The 22,586-nt window shown below is 54.6% G+C and overlaps 5 protein-coding genes across 5 annotated transcripts; 2 read left to right on the top strand and 3 right to left on the bottom strand.

Annotated features, from left to right (window-relative positions):
• Nucleotides 1-600: 600 nt before the first annotated feature.
• Nucleotides 601-3,596, top strand: LY79DRAFT_519321 (piwi domain-containing protein; the record flags this gene model as incomplete). Its single annotated transcript, XM_060555125.1, has 2 exons — nucleotides 601-1,046; nucleotides 1,106-3,596. The coding sequence occupies 2 exons, from the start codon at nucleotides 601-603 to the stop codon at nucleotides 3,594-3,596; spliced, it is 2,937 nt and encodes a 978-aa protein (XP_060412207.1).
• A 1,242-nt stretch (nucleotides 3,597-4,838) lies between these two features.
• LY79DRAFT_610710 (capsule biosynthesis phosphatase) lies at nucleotides 4,839-8,268 on the bottom strand. The gene is made up of 4 exons (XM_060561940.1): nucleotides 7,508-8,268; nucleotides 7,204-7,397; nucleotides 6,665-7,127; nucleotides 4,839-6,594 (listed from the first exon to the last, which is right to left on the bottom strand). Exons 1-4 carry the CDS (start codon nucleotides 7,850-7,852, stop codon nucleotides 5,188-5,190), a joined length of 2,409 nt encoding a protein of 802 aa, XP_060412206.1. The 5' UTR covers nucleotides 7,853-8,268; the 3' UTR covers nucleotides 4,839-5,187.
• A 4,131-nt stretch (nucleotides 8,269-12,399) lies between these two features.
• LY79DRAFT_276220 (uncharacterized protein) lies at nucleotides 12,400-12,885 on the bottom strand. The gene has a single exon (XM_060552073.1). It carries the CDS (start codon nucleotides 12,774-12,776, stop codon nucleotides 12,453-12,455), a length of 324 nt encoding a protein of 107 aa, XP_060412205.1. The 5' UTR covers nucleotides 12,777-12,885; the 3' UTR covers nucleotides 12,400-12,452.
• A 1,953-nt stretch (nucleotides 12,886-14,838) lies between these two features.
• Nucleotides 14,839-17,708, top strand: LY79DRAFT_519355 (UDP-galactose transporter; the record flags this gene model as incomplete). The annotated part of the gene is made up of 4 exons (XM_060555131.1): nucleotides 14,839-15,384; nucleotides 15,445-15,585; nucleotides 15,642-15,972; nucleotides 16,024-17,708. The coding sequence occupies 4 exons, from the start codon at nucleotides 14,839-14,841 to the stop codon at nucleotides 17,706-17,708; spliced, it is 2,703 nt and encodes a 900-aa protein (XP_060412204.1).
• A 1,696-nt stretch (nucleotides 17,709-19,404) lies between these two features.
• LY79DRAFT_559373 (glycosyl hydrolase) lies at nucleotides 19,405-22,338 on the bottom strand. The gene is made up of 2 exons (XM_060558254.1): nucleotides 21,764-22,338; nucleotides 19,405-21,240 (listed from the first exon to the last, which is right to left on the bottom strand). The coding sequence occupies exons 1-2, from the start codon at nucleotides 22,038-22,040 to the stop codon at nucleotides 19,685-19,687; spliced, it is 1,833 nt and encodes a 610-aa protein (XP_060412203.1). The 5' UTR covers nucleotides 22,041-22,338; the 3' UTR covers nucleotides 19,405-19,684.
• Nucleotides 22,339-22,586: the final 248 nt, after the last annotated feature.

Below are 22,586 nucleotides of genomic sequence, written 5' to 3'. Positions count from 1 at the left end.
CTCTCCATCAAGGCCTTTTCCATTTCTTCCTCCACACATACACACACACCCTCAACCAAGTCAACCAACGTCAGTCAACCAACTTCACTCACACTCAGGTAGGTCAACCACATACCCATTAACCCGAACTACACACGCATTCCCACACCTACACATAAATGTATAACCCTCTTCCACTTGCACGCCCAATTATATTTTCCACCTTTCTCATAAATAACGAGCTATCCAACTGCACCGAAAACTTGACTCAGCAACCTTCACTCACATTTTCTGGTTCCTGGGTTAAGACTACCGTGCCTTCCCAATCTTGCTCCTTTCCTATCTCCGGCACCTCTTTCCCTCCTTTCCTCCTTCCTTCCATTCTTTCCTCTTTCTGTCACAATATCCTCCATTAAACCTACAAAAACACGCCTTCTCTTCCACAACAACCCACCTTAATCCTTTCACACCCAACCATATATTAACTTCTTCAGCAGCAACACCAGAACTTTCCGGATTCATATCCAGCGAGACCAGCAACGCGCAAGTGAGACTCAGCCGCTTCGATTTATCTACAAGATGTCTGCCAACGGTCGAACTCAACAGGCCCGTGCCTCTGGCATGAACTTGGATGGATCCAAAGACGGTGGCTCCCCCACCGGCGGTCGATCCCGCTCCGGCTCTCACGCTTCTCAGTCGAGACCTCAAAACACCTTCGGTCCGTCTATGGGTTTCGACCCGGCCAAGCCCGAGGGCGGCCCCGAGAAGGACCGCCAGAATACCCGCATTGACCCGCCCCCTGAGTCTTTTCTCAACCCGGGAATGTCTCCTTTCATTAAGAGACCCGGCTTCAACACCGCCGGCAAGCCGGTGAACCTGGAGGTCAACCAGTTCCGTGTCAAGCAGTGGAATGACAATGTGACGATCTATCAATATGATGTCACCATCTCACCTCCCCCCCTGAAGTACAACGTCGTCTTCAGAAAGTGCTGGGAGTCTCCGGCGGTTCAGCAGATGCTGAAGAAATACAAGTGTCTTTGGCTGCAAGATGGACGTAAGCTCGCTTGGTATGTTTTGTTACTTCTGATAGGTTCTTCTTCAAAACACTCTTCTAACACACTCGCAGGTCCTCTGTCCCCATCCAGCGTGGTGAAGAGCGTCTTAAAATCGATCTCGACGAGGGCAAGCCCGCTCGCCCCAACTCTAAGCCCCGAGACAATTCGTTCTTCTTCGTCATGAAAGAAACGAAGAAGATCAACCTGGCGGCTTTGGATGCCTATCTCACAGGCAAGATGGACTGGGACAATTCCGTTCTCGAATGCCTGAACTTCTTGGATCACCTGGTCCGGCAGTACCCCAGCGAGCGTCTCTTATCCATCAAGAGAAACTTCTACAATGAGCGCAACAAGAAGACCAGTGAGCTCGGTCCCTGCTTGGAGGCTGTGAAGGGTGTTTACTCTTCGGTTCGAATGAACCAGTCTGTTATGGACAAGATTGGCCGCGGACTTGGTTTGAACGTCGATGTTGCCAACACGGCATTCTGGAAGGGGAATATCCCGCTTCACATGCTTGTCCGGGACTTTCTGGGCACCTGTGACCGCAGATGGCAGGGCATGAAGCCCAATGATATCGCCGATCTTCTCAAGCCGGTTCGACAGAAGGACCAGACCGGCCGCACCGTCTTCGCCATGTCGGAGGCCTTCAAACATCTTCGCAAGCTGGTCAAGCTTCATTTCTCCCCCAAGCATCGTGGCAAGGAGAGTTGGGACAAGACGTACACCATCAAGTCCTTCGCTTTCGGTCAGCAGTACGGTGAGAAGGGTGCTACCGCAGACAACTTTAGATTCACCAACAATGGCGAGGAGATGACCATCACCCAGTACTTTCAAAAGACGTACGGTGTCCAGGTCATGTTCCCCAATTGGCCTGTTGTTGAGACTGCAAAGTCCGGCTTTTTCCCCATGGAGGTTTGTATCGTCAAGGCCATGCAGCGCTACCTCTATAAGCTTGATCCCGATCAGACTTCGGCCATGATCAAGGCCGCCGTCACTCGGCCCAACCAGCGCAAGGCTGATATCATTGATGCGAAGAATCAGCTGGCGTGGAAGGAGGACCCGTACCTTCGTCAGTACGGTGTTGTCTTCGATGATCAGATGGCTCGGACACAGGGCTCCCTGCTCGAGCCTCCCAAGATCCAGTTTGCAAACAACATCACAAGCCCTATGTTCGCTGGTCGCTGGGACTTGCGCGGCAAGAAGTTCTGGATCCCTAATCGTCAACCTCTTCAATCTTGGGGTCTTCTGATTCTAGAGAACGCATGCTCCAGGGCCACTGCCCAAGCTTTTGCGCAGACCTTCAAGCAAACATACACTGGCCATGGAGGCAAGGTGGCCAAGGACGCCATCATCATCGACAGTGAAGCCCGGAACCCCAATGTTGCCGATGCCGTCGCGAAGGCCTATGCACAAATCAAGGCCCAGACAAGGGCCATCCCTCAGCTTCTCTTCTGTGTGTTGAGATTCAACAACGCTGGCTCCTATGAACGCGTCAAGAAGTCAGGCGACTGCCGCTTTGGTCTGTTGACTCAGTGCGTTCTTGCACGTCATGTGGAAAAGAATCAGGGACAGTACCACTCTAATGTGGCCATGAAGGTCAACGCCAAGCTCGGGGGTATTACCTGTCGTATTCCCCACCCCTCCGGCCCTGCCACGAAGGCTCCGGCCTTTTTCAAGGAAGTCACCATGATGATTGGCGTCGATGTGTCTCACGCCACGCCCGGTATCGATGCGCCTTCCACGGCCTCGATGACCATGTCTATGGATCAGGACGCGACGTTCTACTCAGCAGCCGTCGAGACCAATGGCTACCGCGTTGAAATGCTGTCTCCTATCAACGCCAAAAACTTCCTTGCCCGCCTGATGCCCACCTGGCACAAGCGCATGAACCACCCGGCGCCGCCGCCGCATATAATTTACCTCCGTGACGGTGTATCCGAGGGGCAATACGCCCAAGTCCTTGAGTATGAGGTTGGGACGATGAAGCGTCTGATGGAGCAAAAGTACCAGGGACAGAAGCAGCCCAAGTGGACTGTCATTGTGGCTACCAAGCGTCATCATGTTCGCTTCTTCCCTCAGCAGGGCGACAAGAATGGCAATCCGTTGCCTGGTACTCTCCTGGAGCGGGAGGTCTGTCACCCGTTCTGGTGGGACTTCTACCTCTGCTCCCACGTCGCCATTCAGGGCACTGCTCGCCCTGTTCACTACACTGTTTTGATTGACGAGGCCAATATGAAGCCCAACGACCTTCAGCGCATGCTCTACGGTCAGTGCTACTCGTACGCCCGCTCAACTACTCCAGTCTCGCTCCATCCCGCTATCTACTACGCGGATCTTGCTTGTGGTCGCGCTCGTGCGCACGAGAACATTGCTACGTCCCAAGGCTTCCGTTCTGGCCCCAAGGCTGCAGAAATGGTCGAGGAGTACGGTGCTCGCGGCCAGTCCATGTTCGAGAATGACCGACCGACCGAGGCTATGCAGCTCCTGCCTTTGGGCGGTGGTGGCCCTGATTCCGATCCTCTGGCGACCGAGATGTTCAAGGGCACTATGTGGTACATCTAAGCAAGCAACGCGATGGATTATCAACGACCAAGGTATGAGGGACGAGGAACGACGTGAATGAAGCATGAGTTATGAACAGGGAGAGATGGCATTGGGAGCGAGCGAAAGAAGTGATGAGCGTGGCGATGGCGAGAGGATGACCGAGGTGAGGGAGAAGAACGATAGATCGCTCATGTCTCAGGGGGAGGATGAAAAAGGTTTACTAGTTCCGGGTCATGGTTAACAAGGCCTCAATCGTTGTAGCAAGGCGGCAGTGGCTTGGATGAGCAAAGTGGCTGCAGGCGGTCCCAATTAGATAGCGAACGTTGCCTTTCCTCCAACTGTCTTCTTCCTTCCTCCATGCAACGTGATGATTTGTGAAGTTAGAAAACAGAAGACACAACGTCGACTTCTTCTGAGGGAAATCAAGAATTTGGCTTCGTCTCAGGGAGGTCATGGTCATTTCCCAGATTTGACAACATGATGCATCCGCGCTTCTTCCAGCGACCCTTGGGATGGATGCCCGGACCATCTAGAAAGATTGTCAAATGATTATAATTGGTGTCGACATATGAAATGACTCAATAAGACACTGATTTCAAACGTTGATCTGATGGGGTTGGGATGGGTAATTGAGGTTCTCGGGAAAGAGACGAGCGCAAAAAGTTCGCCTGACGTCAAGGAGGCTCTGCTCCCGGAGCGCCCCTTGCTCTTTATAGGCCGTGCTTTGCCGTCCCCGCCGACACCGCCGCCTCTAGGTTCGCCACCCGCCGTCTGTTCTGTTGGCTTCCCGAAAGGGGGGGGGAGGAGGCGAAGGGGGCACACTCTTTAACCCTCCTTTCCCAACACACTACAAGGCCAGGTAGACCTTGTCCTCCATCCAAGAGGGGAGGACATTCGTACGTCCCGAATAGTTGCGGTAAAGACGCCCAAGAAAAAAGCCAGCTCTTGTTGTTGTTGTTGCTGCCGCTACCCATACGCATCGGACACTCCTACAAACCACGGAGTAAACGAAACATAGACCTACGGCGGGTTGACATTGGCGAGGCACCGACACAAGACCGCCCGGGACGGCAAGTGAGACACAGAAAAAGAGATTTAAAGATAAAGAGAAAAGAAAAGTCAAAGATCGCGTGGCCACGAGACTCTGCCCAGGAAAATAAAAAAGACAGACAAGGCGGTCGAGGAGGGTTGGCGAATGGCGAGTCAGCACACTTTCAGCGATACTCGCCTTCAAGCTCACCAACGGCGGCAACACATGGAATGCACTTTTCAATGTAATGTGATATCTTGGTATAGTCATACATGATACTCGTAGACTTGAGAGTAGAAAGAACCCAAGGACCGACGAAACGCTTTCATTTTTCCAACAACAAAAAAAAGAAGCACGTGAAACGTAGCAAATGATTCTCCCGTCAAGACGGACGAGTTCCGATGCGATGGGACTCCACACAAGCTCTCCGCTTTCCCTTCCGGGAGCTCTGCGCCCGTGATATCGACGCAACCCCACCCCCGCCATCGAAACCCACCTTTCCGACAGCTCGGCGCATTACGCATGCCCCGGTTACACCCCGACAATTACCTACACCTTACGACATCTCTCGCCTCTCACCTACTTCGCCGTGACGACGACATTAGGAATGGAGAGATTCTCTCCCTTGCCAGAAACGATGGGCATCTCACGGGCCTTCTCCTCTCCGCCAAAGTTGGAGCTGGCCCGCCGGCTAAGCGTAGCGCCTGCCGTGGATCGCGTGCCGGGGCCGTAGTTGATGTTGCTCGCCTTGTCAAGAGTCTCCTTGCACATGCGCAGGAAGACGGCGCCCAACTCCGGTCGGTGCAGGGGAATGAGGCTGAAGAAGAGAGAGGCGGTGATACGGAAGAGGGTCTTGCGGTGCAGGCGTACGGAGTACGTCTCTTCGAGGAAGGTGAAAAAGTGCTCTTGTAGACTCGAGAGTAGGTCCGAGTCGGCCTCGTCAAGAAGGGGCTGGTCGCTATCGAGAGCGCCGCGCAGGTCGTGGTTGTTGGCGCTCATGAAGAGGATGTGGTCGTAACCACAAAGGGACTGTAAAACCTTGCCGAGATCGTAGTGGATGTCACCCTCGGGGGTTAAGGTGTTCTCAAGCTGGCAGCGCACGTCGATGAAGCTAACAAGCTTCTCGTCCTTGGAGAGGATGGCGTTGCTGAAGACGGGGTCACCGTGGATGACTTGCGCATGAACACCCTTCTCCTCGGCCTCGTAGGTATCGAGGAACTCATTAATCCGGGCGAAAAGAGACGCGGCCAGGGGGCCAAGTGCATCGTACTTATTCTGGTTCTGGTAGTACCGACTACGCAGCTTCGAGCCGTAGTTCGCGTAAATATTGACGCGGTTGTTCGCCCGGGCAAGGGAGTGCTCTTCAAACTTCTTTTCCAGAGCACTAGGAATGTTGAGAGTGGCCTTGTCGGTGCTGGCTGTGGTGTGGACAGAGTGGAGAGCCTTCAGCAAGGAGATGAGGCGGCCCTTGGTAATTGAGCGTCCGACTAGAAGGTGAGAGAAGGTCAAGCCACGGCGGTTTTCCATGGTGATGTTGTAGGTGGTGGTGTCGGGGATGTAGTCGACGTTGTACACAGTCGGGAAGATGTGTGCGATTTCGGCGGGCATGTGGGAGTAGAAGAAGAGCTCGCCGAGGATGTTCTCCGACTTGCTTGACTTGATCACCTTATCACCAATGATCTGGATGGTGTTGAAGTCGCGAGCGGCGATCATGCCGGCCTTCTTCGCATCCTCGGCGGTGCCCGCATCTTGCCCGATCAGCGCAGCTGGGTCCTGCTCGTCCAGAAGCCAACCAATCTCCCGCATAGTATCCAAGTTGGCATTGACCGCCAGGTCATCGACGTAGACATCGGCGTAGGGCTTGCCGAAATGAATATCGTGGTAGGGAATCTCGTACTTGGCCAATTGGGCAAAGGTAACCGGACCGACATCCGCAAGGACCGAGCCCAGATTTCCGTGATGTGTCCGCATGCGACGCGCCGTTTGCTGTTGATGTCTTAGCGAGGGTATCTAGAATGCAACTGTGGTTCACGTCAGGCACCCGAACTCGACTTACAATGATAATATAGTGGCCTGCGTTATACAGCTGCTGCACGAGGCGAATGTTCTTCTCAATGGGAGGGCAGGTGGAATAGTCTCCGGCCACGGCAGGCACACCGACTAGGGTCATGTCGAGGTCGAAGCAGAAACGACGCTTCTTTAGCTTGATGGGGAGGTTGGAGGTGTCGGTCTTGAGCAGCTTCAGGAGGTCCTTGAGCTGCTCGGGCGTGCCGACAACGCTGAAGTCCTTGGTGCTGACGGGCATGCCCAGGTAGGGAACGCCGTTCTGGATCATGAGAGCGATCATCTGCGAGGTGTAGTACTCGCCCACTTCGGAGCCATCGGGCCTCTTCATGTCAAGGTTCTCGGCAGCCCACGACTTGAGCTGGGCAGCGGACGGGAAGACATACGCGCCCGTATTCGCCTTATTGGAAATAGCCTTCTTCTCCTGGATATCGATGATGCGCTCCAAGCCGTCCCTGAGGAGGTGCTCTGTTAGACATGTCGTTGGAGAAGCAGGAAGCATCCTGCGCCGCGCAGCCGAGTTTCACTCACTGGGTGGGTTCCGTCTTAATGTAAGAGAAAATGGGCTTGTCACCAATGTCGGGGAAGTAGAAGCAGCCGCCATGGCCCTTGGGCATGTTACGGATGTCCTCGAGGATGTCGGCCCAGTAAATGGTGTCGCAGTCGAGGGAGACGGTCTTGCGCTCGAGGTGCTTCTTGGTCATACTCTGGGTCACGATGAAGAGCTACGAGGGCGGAAATCCTTTAGCAACGCACACCCCATTTTGCTCCCCTACCCCTCTGTGGCCGCTCCGTGCGACAGGGAAGCTCGCGAGGGTCAGGTTCAGAGGCTTACCGTCTCACTAGCACCCTTGGTCTGGTGACGCAAGCGCAGCAGTCTGAAGTCGATCTTGGAGAAGGTCTTGCTCACGAGCTGACCGATTCTGAACTCGTCGTCGACCTCCTCGTTGATGGCCATCCATAGGGTGTCGCCAGGCTTAAGGCTAAGGTTGTCAATAAGCCACAGCAGCATAGGCCGGCCAACAATGTTGATCAGCGGCTTCGGGTAGCGGTAACCCTCCTTTGCGAAGCGAGAGCCAATGCCGCCGATGGGAATAATGACGTTGATGGGCTCGCGGTTGATGTCGCCGTTGGTAGCAGCGGCAGCAGCGCCGTTGGCGGCTGCCTTTGATGGGGCCATTGTGACAGGAAAGAGTCGACGATCGGGTTCTGTGTGAAGGTGGTGTTGGCCGTTTGCGAAAGAAGATTGGCGGGATGGGGTTGGAATGTGTTGCAGAGTCCAAGACGGGACGGGAATAGCAGATTGTCGCGAACGATGGAAATATCACTGGACCCTTGGGGTAGAAGCTGCGTGATGGCGCAGCTGTGGTTACGCGACGGATAAAGCACCGGTGACGTGCTTTCTATTTCCAGCAAAGGTTGGTGAAGATGGGCAGAATGCGACACTACGGGTTTCCGACCCAAGACTTCAAGGTAGAGAAAGAAGGGAGGCTTAAGGAGAGGATTTGTGAGTTTGAAGTGCTCAAGAGAAATGGCCCGGCTGATGAGGGGGGGTAGGTGTCCCTCTTTCCCACCTTAAGACCTTAAGGTACCCACCCACCCAAGAAAAAAGATACGTACACAGTAAGGTAAGGGACGGAAGGTGATGTTAGGATTCTAGGGTCCATATCCTGGTAGCAGCGTGGAGACACCCCTCCGACAAGCAACAGTAAGTACCTATCCGTAGTAGCGAGTGGATGCGATCTCGCCCCCTAAAGCAGTAAGCAAGCACCTCGGCCGAGTCCTCTGAAAGTCGAGATACAGTAGATACGTGGCCAAGGCGGCTCCCGTAAAGGCTGCACAGGTACGGATGGAACCCAAATACAGTCGGAATACACGGCAAGACATTCGCAAGGGAAGACAGGGACTTGGAGGACATCAGACAGTATGCGTGAGATGGAAAAATGGATAGCTGAAACCTAGAACTATAATTGATTCATAGTGGGATTCCAGGGTTACACTTGATTCAGAAAAGGGAGATGCTCATGAAGCGGTCACCATAAAGGCCGGCGTAGAATTCTTTTGTCCTTTTTTTTTGTTTTTTTTCCCTGAACTATGAACAAATGGTTGGCCGCGGTGCGGCAGTGGGCCCCCAACCCTATCCCATTAGGGGACCGACAAAGGACACACTCCGGTAGCGGTTAACAGGCAGACACATTGCGGGGCAGCACTTGAGTCATCAAAGTACCTCTTAAAGTCTCTCGCTTAATTCTGCACAGACCTACGCACAGACCAGCTTACCCTTTTCCTACAAAAGAAAAAAAGAAAACAGAGATAGCTCTATTAGCTTAAGGTGCATCTAGAATTTAGTAGCATAAATTAACTTTTTAGAGAAACTTACCCCTAGAACTACTCTCCTAAATATAGAGGATCTTAGGTATAGTATAAAAGGTGTAGTATATACTATTAAAAAGGCTTTTTTTTTCTTGTTGACTTAGTGTTAAAAATTTGAAGTTAGTGGTGTAGAGAATTTGGAGTTGGTGGTGTGGGGACAAAAGTGACTTAAGAGGAGGTGGGTCAGTACTTTGAGATAGTCTGAGATGCTAAGGTTTGACCCGCAAAGTGTCTGCCTGTTAACCGCTACCCACACTCCCACCCACTCGACGCCTCTTCTAGTGTAGGCCTGTCAGTCTCGGTTTTCTTCCCTGTCCTCGCACGCCCTGCATCCGTACCTGGACTACGGTCCCCTGCCTTGGCTAGTTTACCTCCCCAGCTTGTATTGCCAGGAAACATGCCATTTCCCTCGTCTCAGGGACCTTTTCTTCTTCCTCACGTCTATACGGTGGCATTTTTTCCTCTACTCCATCGTTGCTCCGTTCATGACTTCAAGGTAAGTGACAGCCGTGGTCCGGGTAAAAGTACCAGGTGATATGTGGTTGATGGACAGGGAGGGAGTAAGGGTCCCTTCTGTGCCGCATCACTAATAGTGGATCAACGCGGCTTAGTACAACCCGGGTTGATTGCTGAATCCGCAGGCTCTGCCAACGGTGGCGCCAGCTGTCAAATATGTACCGACCCGGGGAATACCTAGCCTTCTAGGCCGTCGTGGTGAATTGTACCGTAGTAGTGGAGCCGGTCGAGCGTCCCGACCGGAGACAGTCGGCGCAGTACGAGTTGGTACTGTGCTGCGAACCCCTGCCCAGACCAGACGCCCGAGCTACCTAGGCCACCAGGAATATCAACCCTCTTTTTCTTTTGTCTTTTTGGCGGAGGTTGGCCTCGTGGGCTTGTCCCCATGTCCCCCACACGAAGTCTACCGGTAGTCTCATCTAGATACGATGCTGAATCCCAAGTTGAATCATCAGGCCACGATCACAGCTTTTCTCGTCTCTCCCTCCATTTTATGTGCCGCTTACGACACCCTTTTCCCGTCCAGCCAATTAATGTCCGGAACGAAGCTCCTTCTCTTGCGCAGATGTGTACCGTAATCAAGAGGAGGCGAGGCGCCTCTCCGCTCAAAGAGCCACGCATCTGTCGCCAGAAAATAGATAAATAAATGATGAAGATGAAGATAGATGAATAAATGGACGGGCAGAACAAGAGATGGGTTTGGTTCATCGGCCAAGGCTGGCTGGCGGCCGTTGGCCCTCAACGGACCATTGTTTGTTTGGTCTTCTCTGCCTGGGCAAAGATGGACAAGTGTGATTGCAATCAGATTGTTGCGCAAGGAAAACGCTCTTTCCAAACAGCCCGAGCGCTATGACAAAGGACCTCACCTCTGATAGATATGACATCACCGATCGTACAAGTTCGGATAAAAAAGCCCTCGCTCTCCCTGCCGTACACTAGATAGTGAGCACGTCTCAAATTCGGGTTTCGATGCCAGACTGTGCTGTCTTACCTCTTGGTCGTGGTCTGGATACCACGGAACTCTAAGTTGTTGATGGGACAGTCCTGGGGGCAAAGGTCAAGGGGCTAGGTATGGTGACCAGCAGTGTACCTACAGATGTCTTACACTAAGGCGCCTACTGTGGTCGCTGTGGTAGGTGCTAGTAATCGGACCTGCCCAGACTTGCCCATGCTATCAGCCTTGCGTGGGATTGGTGGAGATGCAGGGGCAGGGGCAACTGACGCGGGAACAGGGATTTGTTCATGTGCGTGCACGACAAGGCTGTGGCCTTGATTGGCGGCACGTAGCGCATTCAGAGCAATGTGAATCAATCAGCGGTGCTGTGGGTGGCCGAGATTGGCGTGTGCTAATGAGCTGACAATGGATGAGCCACACGGTGTCGGCGATTGGCTGGCAGAGCTTCCGGGGCTGCTCGTTTCGGCTTGCAGCCGCTTGATAATGATAAGTAGAGATAAAAATAAAATAAAAATGAATAAATAGTGAAATACAGGACTATGTACAAGGTTTGTACGTCGAGGGTTGGTCCTTGACTTGGCCGTGGCAATCCCGTAGTAGACTTTACTGCCACTGGGGGATGAAGCAGCATGTCACGAAGTCTTGTTTGACCTTGGATACGGTACATCGCACACTAGTTGATGGGATCGATCCGCAGCCTCAAACACAATTCTAAACCACCCAAGGTACCTTCGTAAGGGGGGAGACCAAAGTCAGACTGAGAAAAAAAAAAAAAAAGAAGAAGAAGAAGAAGGATTATGATACTGTACTGTGCCTACCCGTACGCCGATGGCTATTGGCGTCTGTACGCTGCCGTTGCTGGGCGCAACTGGGCGGGAGTCTGTACGAGATGGGATAGCTGGGGGAGATGCTATGGAACGAGGACATCTCATCAGTCAGACGGGCCGGATGAGAGAAAGAGCGTGTGAGCGCGTGGTAGAGTAGCGGTAAATCGCCCACGACATTGCGTCAGATGCCGGCGTCACCGATCCTGAAACAGCGTGCTTGACTCGTCGAGGCGCGCTTGCCGATCATCGCCAAGGATACACTGACAGACGGATAGACGGATAGACTCTGTAAAATAGGAATGGGCCACCTTTGATATGTCTGATTGACCCCGGAGCTACCGAGCGAAGGGCGTCTGGTCGAGGGAAGATGCTTGGAAACCCCCGGGAGTCGTCCCTTTCAGATAAAGTTTTCTGCTGTTTCATGCCCCGAGGTTGTTCCTCCTGCCTCACTTTCCCCCCTGTCAAGGCCCGTACCACGTACAGGGACATGTTGTGCTGGATGCGCGTCGAGGGTGAGCAAGCTGATGAGTGCCGGGAGGAGACAGCGTGGCCTACAATCTGGGGCCAGGCAAGGGCCGGAGAAAAGAGAAGACGAACGAGGCGTCCGAATCTCTTCTACCTTGCGCCGAAGGAGGCTCTGTTCTGGCTGGCCGATGATGGGCGCATGCCATCGATTAGCTCAAGGACAACTGGAAACGCCATGGCATCTATGAGGTCATGCCCACACACGGCAGGGCTGTGAGCTGACGACGCGGAGTATTTTTTTTTTCTTTCTCCATGGTATCGACTCCAGTGCACTGGAACGGTTTGGTGAGGATGTCCTGAAGATTCCAGCAATCTTTTGCTTCTACGCGACAGAAGGGTGCAGGGGTGTGTGTGTGTGTGTGTGTGTGTGTGTGGCAGGGATGGCTGCGTAAGGCAACCTAGTGCCCGGATACGAGAGGGAAGCCGTCTTGAACATCCTTCGGCCGCAGATGAGCCAAGAGGTTGCAGAGCGAGAAACATTGGCACGGAAAGTATAAAATATTGGGAGCGGGAACCTACCCACTATCGGCTCACAGATTGAGAAAGTCGATAAGAGTTACGAGTTTCTACATGCAGCCCGTCAATCAGATTTGCGTCGCTGTGACACCCCTTTTCGCCACGTCCTTTTTTTGGTTGTCGCCAATCATTGCTGGACATGTCTGCCCAGCGAAACAAGAGGAGCAATTCTTCAATCGCTTGGCTACATCGAAGCTGTCTGACCTGGCTTCTTTTGGTGTCCGTCCTATCAAGCCAGAGCATCCAGAGACAGGGGGTGGGGCCTCTGTACGAGCATTGGAGAGATAAGCATCTCGGGCTGTTCCAAGCGAACCAATGCGCCGTGATCCTCGAGTCTCGGCTTCGGCCTTACTGAGACAGTTCGTCAAAGCCGTGTCCTGAGATGGTGGCATGTACTACTCATGAGGGTTCGATTCTCCTTCAAGGTGAGCTGGTTGCTCATCCCACTACGAGCCCGATGCTGAGTGAGACGCATTCCGACGGCCCCGTCGTGCGGAGGATCGGGTATAGAGAGAACACTGTGTCGTACCCTGGTGGCGGAGTGTGGACCCACCTCACAGTGTGTGGGAACGCGCGCGAACCTCAACCGGAAATGGTTATCAGCCATTCGCTACGTGTAAGAATAGACCGAAGGTGAAGAAGAGAAGAGCAACCGGACCTGAGACAGCACATCGAAGACGTAGTCATTCATCCACCCACCCATCCATTGGGGGACAAATGAGATGAAAAGAAAGAAGCTACTGTAGGTGCGGAAGCTGTCGAATCCGTGGCAACTCATCGTCGTCTTTACCAGCCGTCACCATAGGCAGCCACTTTACGAGACATTAGCAGGATTGAAATGGGCCAGCCGCACACGCACCCTTACATCGAATCACGGGGTTTGTTTCCGTACTGTGGTGTACCTAGGTACAGGTGCTGAGTGGCCATTGGCACCCTTTTCTTACAGCGGCATACTCACTTCACAGCATGAATGGGAACAATCAAACCGGAACAGCGATGCCTAGCATTGGTTTGTGACAATGGGCGAGAGGGCTTGCTGTGCCCCAGTTACCCTTGCCGGTCAGAGCATCATTGTAACTGTTTTCGAAGTAAGGTTTGATTAGCTACGACTTCCATTGCAGAGCGCAGCGAAGAACCAGTCAGGACGAGCCGGGCAGGCCTGTCCTAACTAACCCCCCCAGCAAGCCATTTATCGGGAGAAAACTGGCAAGGCTATCACCATCTCCCAGTCTCGGTGCCACCACATCTTCTGGGGCCCCACGGTAGATTCGTCGGATCTTTGTATGGCATGGCGTGTCTAACCGAGCCTTGCAAGGTATCAGTGTCCAGTGCATAGAAGCCCAGACCAGACGATACCCGGACCTTGACTGACGTCGGTCGTGCCGACATCAGAGCTGGGCCACCTTCAAATATAGACACAGTGCGGCGCCTCCAGTCATCTTGAAAACACAGCCATGCTGATGGGCTAGCCCGTTCATGCCCCCCTTGGGTCCCCCGTGGCTCCCCTCATGGTCCCTGTACACTATGGATACAGGTACCTACTACTAGAGAGCTCACAGATTGAGGGGGCGCGTTCGAAAGGGGCCCCGACAGTGCTTTAGTGGCCCTCTACATGTCGCATACAGCCAATGAAAGGCGATCCTATTGTCTCCCAATGGCCCCATATGCACCCGCACTTTTCCCCTTCTGCTGGAACCGCTTGGCTGTTCGCCAAATGCTCCTTGCCCCCCCCCCCCCCCCCCCCCCCCCCAACCGACAAAAAAAAAAAAAAAAAGGAGGGAGCTTCAGAAAGTACATTCTAGGCAAAGACTGCTGACACTGTACGTGGACCAGGATGGGAAAGTCACCATCTAGGTGGTACTTGTGTAGTCAGCACCTCGACCAGGCACCTGCCGGGATCCGCCCCTACTGTACTACGCCCCTCCCCCCTTTAGCATATCCCTTCCCTTGCTTCGACTGTGGACACTGCTTCTTGCTCCCTCTCCCCCGTCCCTCCTGCTCAAGAATTGTCAATTTTATTTCCCTTCCCTCCGAACCAAACCCAGCGACACTTTTCCACCCTGCTATCCTGTAACCATCGCAAACGGAGACGGAGACTGCATCGACTGCGTTGATCCACCCTCGAAACCACCACGTGCGAGTCGGTCGGCGAACACAGAGAGTCTCGATGCGCGTAACGAACACGACGGCTCAGCGAGTGTCATTCCCCCGCCCTTAGGAAACTTAAAGGCAAGGCCTTCTTTTCCTGCACTACCACAGCACCACTATCCTAGTCGCCAGTTACTGCGCGGCTCCCGAACCGCTGCTGCTTCTTTCTCCTGTCCGTTGCCAATTCATCGAAGTTCGCCATTCACCATCCTCGCCGCGACTCGATCGAAGTCATCTCTTGACCCATACTGAGCAACCGACCCGACTCTGACTGAACCGCCACCCCAGCGGCTGGCAGTTGTCGTCATGCTACGACACGGTAGCGTATTGGGGTTCTTCCTCAAGCCTCTAGGATGGATTCCAGGTGGCCCTCAACAAGCCGCTTATGCCGCCGCCCTCGGCTTGGTCGCGATCCAGGTCGGCATTGGCATCATCATGAAGATCTCCCAGACCGGCGGTTCTTACTCCTTCTCCCCCTCGGCGTCCGTCACCATCTCCGAGTTCTTCAAGATGGTTCTGTCCACCATCTTCTTCTGGAACGAATGCAAGCGTAGAGCCGCCGACGGCGTCCTCCCGTCGACCCGTGGAGGCGGTAGCGGCTACTCCTCTCTCGCCACTTCAGAACTACTACCTTTGGCCGAGCGAAGCAGTTTGGAAGAGAAACGGGAAGAAGACGCGCTGAACGGTGGCTCCAGCTCGTCGAGTAATGCCAATGGCGTCGACAAGCACAACCGCCCGCTCCCCCCGCTCAACTTCAGAACCTACTGGCGCTATGTTCGTGGGGAAGTGACCAAAGACGTCAGATATGGCTTCTGTAATTTGGCCTTGTTCTACGTGCTCATCAACAACTCGGTATGCAGTGCCGGCTGACCGACCCTTCTATCATGTCGAGCCTTTAACTAACATGCCCAGATCTTCGTCAGCTACAAGATGGCCGATCCCGGTACGATTCAGTTGACCAAGAGCGGTGTCACCTTTATCACCGCCCTGGTCATGATTGCAACTCTGAACACCAAAATTTCCAAGATCCAATGGATCGCCATTCTGATGCAGGTGAGTGCCACCGCCGTGATACTTGACGGTCTGTTCCCACTTCTAACATGGTATAGATTTGCGGTTTGATGGTGACCCAGTACAATCCCCAGACCGGCACGACATACCCGTTCAGCACCTACTTCATTCTGCTCTTCCAGGTCTTCTTGAGTGCGTCCTCGGGTGTGTATAACCAGGCGCTTCTCAAGACGGACGACTCAAGCTTGCACGCCGATAACATGATTCTCTACGGCGCTGGTGCTTCGATGAATTTACTTTGTCACGTGGTCATTAGGACCCTGAAGGCCGACGAGCCGGGCTTCTTTGAGGGCTACAACAGCTTCGGCGCTATCATGGTCATTGTCAGCAACGTCTTCATCGGCCTTGCGATTACTGCTGTCTACAAGTGTGAGTTGCTACAACACAGTTTGCCGCTGCGCACCTGCTAACTCTGTTCAGACGCCGACGCCGTCATCAAGTGCTTCGCCACGGCAGTCGCGACCGGCATTCTACTTTACGTCTCGCCCGTTCTGTTCGGCACCAAACTCAGCTTCCTGGTTCTGCCTGGTACTGTGGTCGTCTTCGTTGCCTCTTGGCTGTACATGGACAACCCGCCTCCTAAGGACCCCAACCCTCCGGCCAATGAGCCCCAAAGACTGTCCTTGTTTGGCAAGATGGCAGCTGTTGCAAGAATGTTCAATAAGATCTTCCTCGCTGTCGCCACCTTTGTTACAGTTCTCATCGTGGCGTTCCTTACCATGTCGGAAGCCAGGATGCCCGAATTCGCCAAGGAGGGAGGCTCAGCGTCGTCGGCGTCGGTGTCTTCCGGAGCCAAGCCCGTTACCGGCAGCGAGAGCACGGTCGAGTCTCCTTTCAAGAACACCATGGCCATGATCCGATGGAACTCTGCACACCCTGAACGCATCCCCTTGTTGCAGAAGTACGAGCCGTTCTTCCACACCGTGCACATCTCCATGCCGAACATGTTCAAGGATGAGGACCCCGAATTCCACAACCTGACCCATGACCAGTTCCCCGGTACCTTCACCGTCTACAAGCAGGTGTCTCGCACCATGAAACTTATCCTGGACACTCAGCCCGAGATCGACGGGCTCATGTATTACCATTTCGATGCCTGGGTCGATCCGCTCGGCTGGACTGGCATGAATCCCTTTAACATCCATTTCCCCGCCGTCCTTGACACTGCCCCGCCATCCCATGGCGGACCCGAATACATGTGTCTGACGGAGATCAAGGGCTACAACTGGTGGGGGTGGGGACAGGACTTCCACCGCACCGCCATGGCTGCGGCGTCAGTGGTGGACAACTTTGGCCTCGAGTACAAGATTCGCCGGGACGAGTTTTGCGTCGGGTGGAGTGACATCTACTACATTCCCCGACGGTTCTTTGCCGATTACATCTTCTTGTCCGAGATCTTTGCCGGCTTTGGTGTCTTCCACGAGGTTGCCATTCCTACGATCGTGCACATCATCGACCAGAGCCGCCGCCGCAACCCGTACGTGTCCATTGTTGAGCGTATAAGCGACTGCTGGGGCAACTGCTGCAGCTCCGACCCCAAGATTCGCGACGTGCTCGGTGCTCGATGCGGTCACCGTCTTAATTACCTAGAAGAGGGTCCGATCAATGCATTCTACGGCAAGCTCGACACCCAGGCGAGTTTGCTCGGTCAGACTCTTAACTCAACCAAATACGCTATGACGAGTGGCGATGCCGCTCATCTTTTCGACAGCGCTGCACTGGCGACCCTCAACGGCGAAGCAAAAAAAGTCTCGCCCGCCAAAGACGACGCTTTGGAAGACGACCAGCGAGCGGATAAGCTGGCCGCCGAAAAAATCAAGCAGGAAAAAGAAAAGCTGAAGGATGAGCATGCACCCGTCGACAAGACAGGAAAGCCTGGTGACCCCAAGGCCGATCCCTCTAAAGTCCCTCCCCCACCCCCGTCCGGCGAGCATACCCCAAAGCCGAAAGACGACAAGCAGGGCGCCACGAAGGAAGGAGGAAAGAAGGAGGGCGACAAGAAGGTCGACCCTAACGATGCTCTCAGAGATGCCGACCGCGATGCTGACGTGAAGCGGAGATTCCGGCGGGAGATTGTGGCTGCCGGCGCTGGACTCGGCTATTAGATACCCTCATATACCCTTTACCTTTCCCTCATTTTACTCTTTATTATTTCTACCTGTCGATGCTTCCCCTTGCCTATCACAAAGCGTATTCAGTGAGAGAAGGCAGAGTTGAAGCCAGAATCAACACACGGCTCTGGCCGGCTCGGCGACTTTTTCGGCTCAGTCGTCATGGGGCACGGGACACGAGACATGGCACCCGGAGCGGTGCTGATGGGCCGGTTAGTAAATAACTGTTTTGATTGTGGAAGCGGCCGGCAGATGGGCGAGTGTATGGTTTTTTCTTGTTCCCTCCTGGCATACATGTATATCATCTTTGACCCGGATTTGGTACGATATAGACGTGTTTAACATATTTACGGAATGGGGCGGTTGTTCTTTTTGGCGTACAGAGATGGGAAACACCCTCTTGCGGTTAACTGGGTTTGAGCCGAGGTTCAGGCGCCTCGACTTGAGAATTGGTTTATTGAGCTCAAGATACATATATACGAGTGTAATTAAAAGAACCTGTTTCACTCTCGACAACCACCTACCTTTCCGGGCGATGAGATGAGTGGACGGGGCCGGGCCTACATGGAATGTTCCACGGGCCAAGAAACCGAGCCTTAACATTGCAGAAAGGCTAATGCTCACGGACACGTCGGATCGGGCGTCAGGCCCAGTTCTGATGTGGACGAGGACGTTTTTTCATGCGAGCTTTTGGGCGTCGATGGTTACACTTTCTCGGCATCGCAAGACACGGCCGACTGTTTATCGAGGGGGGGGGGGGGTTGGACAAGGGAGGTCGGATGAGAGTGTCCTCCCCCCCCCCCTCCGCGGCGGGACGACTGGGCCCGCCGTTCTTTCTCTTCTTCTTTTTTTTCCTTGGCTTTCCTCCTGACCGTATGTATGGAAGGCGGTGTGCCGTGCTGTTTGGGTTGCTTGAGTTTTGCGTGTAAAGGCTCGTGTGTTATATAGTTTCCATACGCTCTCTCGAGGGGGTTAGGCGAGCAGGGACGTGGATGTAGCCCAGATTTGAGGTTGTGCGGGGGAGCAGGCGAAGTGCGGTTTTATAGGCGTGCGTGGTGAGACGAGTCTGAACACTCTCCGCCCCCCCCCCCCCTTTTTCCCCGTTTGTTACGTGTCGGACGATAGTTTGAAAAGGGCTTGAGAGGGGACGAGGATGTGAGACAAAAGATTATCTGGATAGACGAGTGAGTGGCGGGCTGTCGTTCATGTTGTTGGAGGGTTGTTATCGTTGTTGTTGTTATCGTTGTTGTTGTTGTTGTTGTTGTTGTTGTTGTTGTCACAAGGGCTCGACGACGTCTTTGGAGGAACAGCTGAGCTGCAGGTAAAAGTGGCCGAGGGGTGATGGAGGCCGACGTGGCGATGTAGGATCTCTCCTACTTGTGCGATCCCGGCCCTTCTCATGATCGCAAACCCGATGGCTTGAAAGCGGAAAGCAGGCCGGGGAGGTCCCGCATGAAATCCCGTGGTGAAAGAAAGCAATCGGATAAAGGTGGGCGGAGAGAAACTCCTCCCTCAACCGCCCCCCTAATCCCCCGGGCATAACAACCGTATCTGCAGGTGAGCTCAAAGACGGGCGCTTGGTGTGTCGCTGCGGAGCCCGCTGGCTTCTGATGTCTGGTAATCACGGAGAAGAGCCCGTTTGCAGAGGGCGTAGGATGCAGCATGGGAATAAATGAGAATGATTAATTTGTATGGATACCAGCTAGCAATACGGGTGGATTATGTACTCGGATAAATATAAATCTCCCTTCACGCTCGAGGGATCTCATCTCGTGTGCCATGTGTCATGCCTCATGCAGATGGGCGTCGAAGCCCTTCGTAGAAAAAAAGAAATATACTCCTATATCACCAGGGGGCTCAGAAGCGGTCTCATGAGCCCCCCCACAACAAAAATCCGCGAAGGAGATCACCGTCATCAAGCCCGTCCAGCACCGCGGACCGCAGCGTGCTAACGGAAGCAGGGCCTCTCATTACAACTCCTCCGTGATCCACTTGTCCTTCTGGGGAACGGTCTTCTCCTCGTACGTGCCCCACGAGCTCTTGAGCGCGGTAGCCTTGAAGTCGAAGGTGATGCCCTGGTCGCTGGTGCCGGAGCCGCGGGTGAGAGTAATGCTGTCGAGAGGCTTGTCGGTGAAGTAGAGCATGGTGCCGGCCTCGACGCCGCCGTTGACGTAGACCTCGAGGAGGGAGCGGTCGAGGATGCCGTGCAGCGTGAACTCGACCTTGGGGTCGGCGCCTTCCCCCGAAGCGGCGTCGAGGGCCTGGACGCCGGAGACGGCAAAAGTGCCGGCCCGGTCCCATGCCGTGCTGACGCGGCCGATGTTAACGCTCGCCGAGGGGGCGCCGCTGCCAGAGCTGCCGACGAACTGGAGGCCGAGAGAGACGGACTCGTTGCCGGCGGACTGGGAGGCCTTGAACACTAGCTGGGCCGAAGCGGTCGAGCCCTCCGTCAGCAGGGACTTGGCCATGCGGACGGTCAGCGTCCACTCGACGGCGGGGTTGTAGTCCCGGATGACGGCGCTGCTGCCTTCGAGGCCCGAGACGCCCTTCTCCTCGACGATGGGGTTCCAGCCGGGCTTCGTCGTCTGGAGCTTGGAGAGGTCGCCTGCCGGCACCGACATGAGCCTGTTGGTGCTGGCGTCGAGCCAGTGGCGGCGCACGCCGCCCATGCAGTGACGCCAGCCTTCTTGGTCGGTCGGCGTGCAGCAGGCGTACTGGCTCGCGTCAACGGCCCAGGCGACCGAGTATGCATCCTCGGCAGCGTCGTTGAGGTGCTGGGAGTGGAAGAAGGCGGTGGCGTACTTGTCGGGGCCGAAGTCAAAGTCGTACAGGGTGAAGGTGTCCTGGCGCGCGTGGAGGTCCCTCCCCGCGGCGCGACCGGAGGGCGCGTCGGGCGTGAAGGTGGTGCCGTCAAAGTCACCGGTGAGGTACCTGACAGCAGCGCTGCCGCCGGGGCCGCCGCCTCCCAGGCTGAGCGTCAGAACCCACTTGGCGCCAACGACGCTGCCGGACTTGTCCTTTCGCGGGATCTGCAGGAACTGGGGACACTCGATGAGGCCGATATTGCGTTGCGGGTTCCAGATGGACGACTGATCCCACTTCACCAGGTCCTTGGAGGTGTAGAAGGCGACCTCGCTCTCCCGGGACAAGACCATGACCCACGTGTTTGTCTCGTGGTGGAAGGAGACCTTGGGGTCGCGGAACCCGTGCCTGTTGAGCGAGATGATGGGGTTGCCCGCATACTGGTTAAACGTTTGGCCGCCGTCGTAGGACCAGGCCACGTGCTGGGACTCTTGATCCGGCTCCCACGAGGTGTAGTAGGCGATGATGTTGTCATTGCCGCTGGTTTTGTTGGAAGGAAAGAAGCCTGATGAGTTGTTGCGGTCGACGACGACGCTTCCTGACCATATGGAACCGTCGCGTGCGGTGGCCGGGATGGCGACAGGGTGGTCAACCCAGTCGTAGAAATTGGTGGCCGTCGTGTGGCCCCAATGCTTGACACCGTCACCAGCGACGTTATCGGCATCTATCACCGGATCAGTAAAAGTAACAACAGAACAAAACAAAACAAAATAAAAAAACAAAAAGGCCTCCCCCGGTGACGTTGGAGAACACGGGCCAGGCCAGACTTGGTATAGCCTCATGGAAGCAGTGGCGCACGAGACAAATGCGAATGTGGGTGGGTGCGGGGTGAATGCACTGTCTCGTTTTTCGCCCGAGAATGCGGGGTGAGACTACAACGCTCATTCATCGTTGCGCATGTGATGCTTCCCATTTTTGGCAGAGACGCAACCACCACGCTGACGGGAACTAGCACGGGTGCAAAAGACAGACCCAATGAGATGGACGGCAATGCGCGAGTCACAGCGCACTGGCAAACGTGTAGGTAACCGCTTGTCCGGAACCAAGCTGCACATTGCGTCGCACAACTCAAAAATGAACCGGGCTGAAGAGGGGAAGGGGAAACAGAATTTCAGGGAAGGCAAAGGTAGAGTGAGACCGGGGTAAGGGGAGGGGAAAGGGACAAGACGAGCAGGAAATGGACTCACATTGGTAATACATGTGCCACACGCCTTCGGAATCGATAAAGAGGCCGTTTGGGTCATTGAGCCATTCGGAGGGTGGTGAGAAATGGATCTGGGGCCGCCAGCGGCCGCTTCTATCGGCTGCTTGTCTGGCCATGTGTGCTGCTGTTTCCGAGCGTCTGAGATCCGGTTGGTAATAATGCGGGGCCGGTTTGGGGCCGGAAGAGAAAGCTGGGAGAGCTGATGCCGGTGCGACGAGCAGTGTCGACAGGAGCGAGGTGTAGAAGAGAGTCTGTCTCATGGCTGAAAGAGTCCGGCTCCCCCGTTCCTTAAGAGCGAAGCGAACCAGTGTCAAACTCTAGGGGCAAACGGTGTGGCGGCTGGGGACCGGGGCACGCCAACGCCGTCCCTGATCGACAGACTTGGGATGGGATGTAGCGGCGCAGCGTGTCAGCGCAAAGGCAAAGCGATCTCGGGACGAAGCGCCTGTGCAAAGAAACTTTGAAATGACCTTGGGCCCAAGCGAAGGCTGCGCTGCGCGTAAAGAAGCTTTCGAGAAGCGAGATGATTGCGCAGTTGGTTCCAGCTAGAAGCAACACACACATACACACATACACACACACACACACACACCAAAAAGGCGAGGTGAGAAGACCAAGAACCGTACGGTTCAAGACAAGATATGGTATGTTTTGTCAGCCGTCAAGCTAGGAGAGCGAAGAGAAGACGGGCTCCAGAGAGAGAGAGAAAGAGACAGAGAGAGAGAGAAGACGGCGGGTATTTAATCAAGATGATGGAAAGAAAGGTGAACCAACCTTGGACAAGTCCCTCGAAACATGATGCGGCC

This window comes from Colletotrichum navitas (assembly GCF_030913465.1).
Source record: "Colletotrichum navitas strain CBS 125086 chromosome Unknown LY79scaffold_47, whole genome shotgun sequence".
Taxonomy (NCBI): domain Eukaryota; kingdom Fungi; phylum Ascomycota; class Sordariomycetes; order Glomerellales; family Glomerellaceae; genus Colletotrichum; species Colletotrichum navitas.
This window is presented reverse-complemented; position numbering and strand designations above follow the sequence as displayed.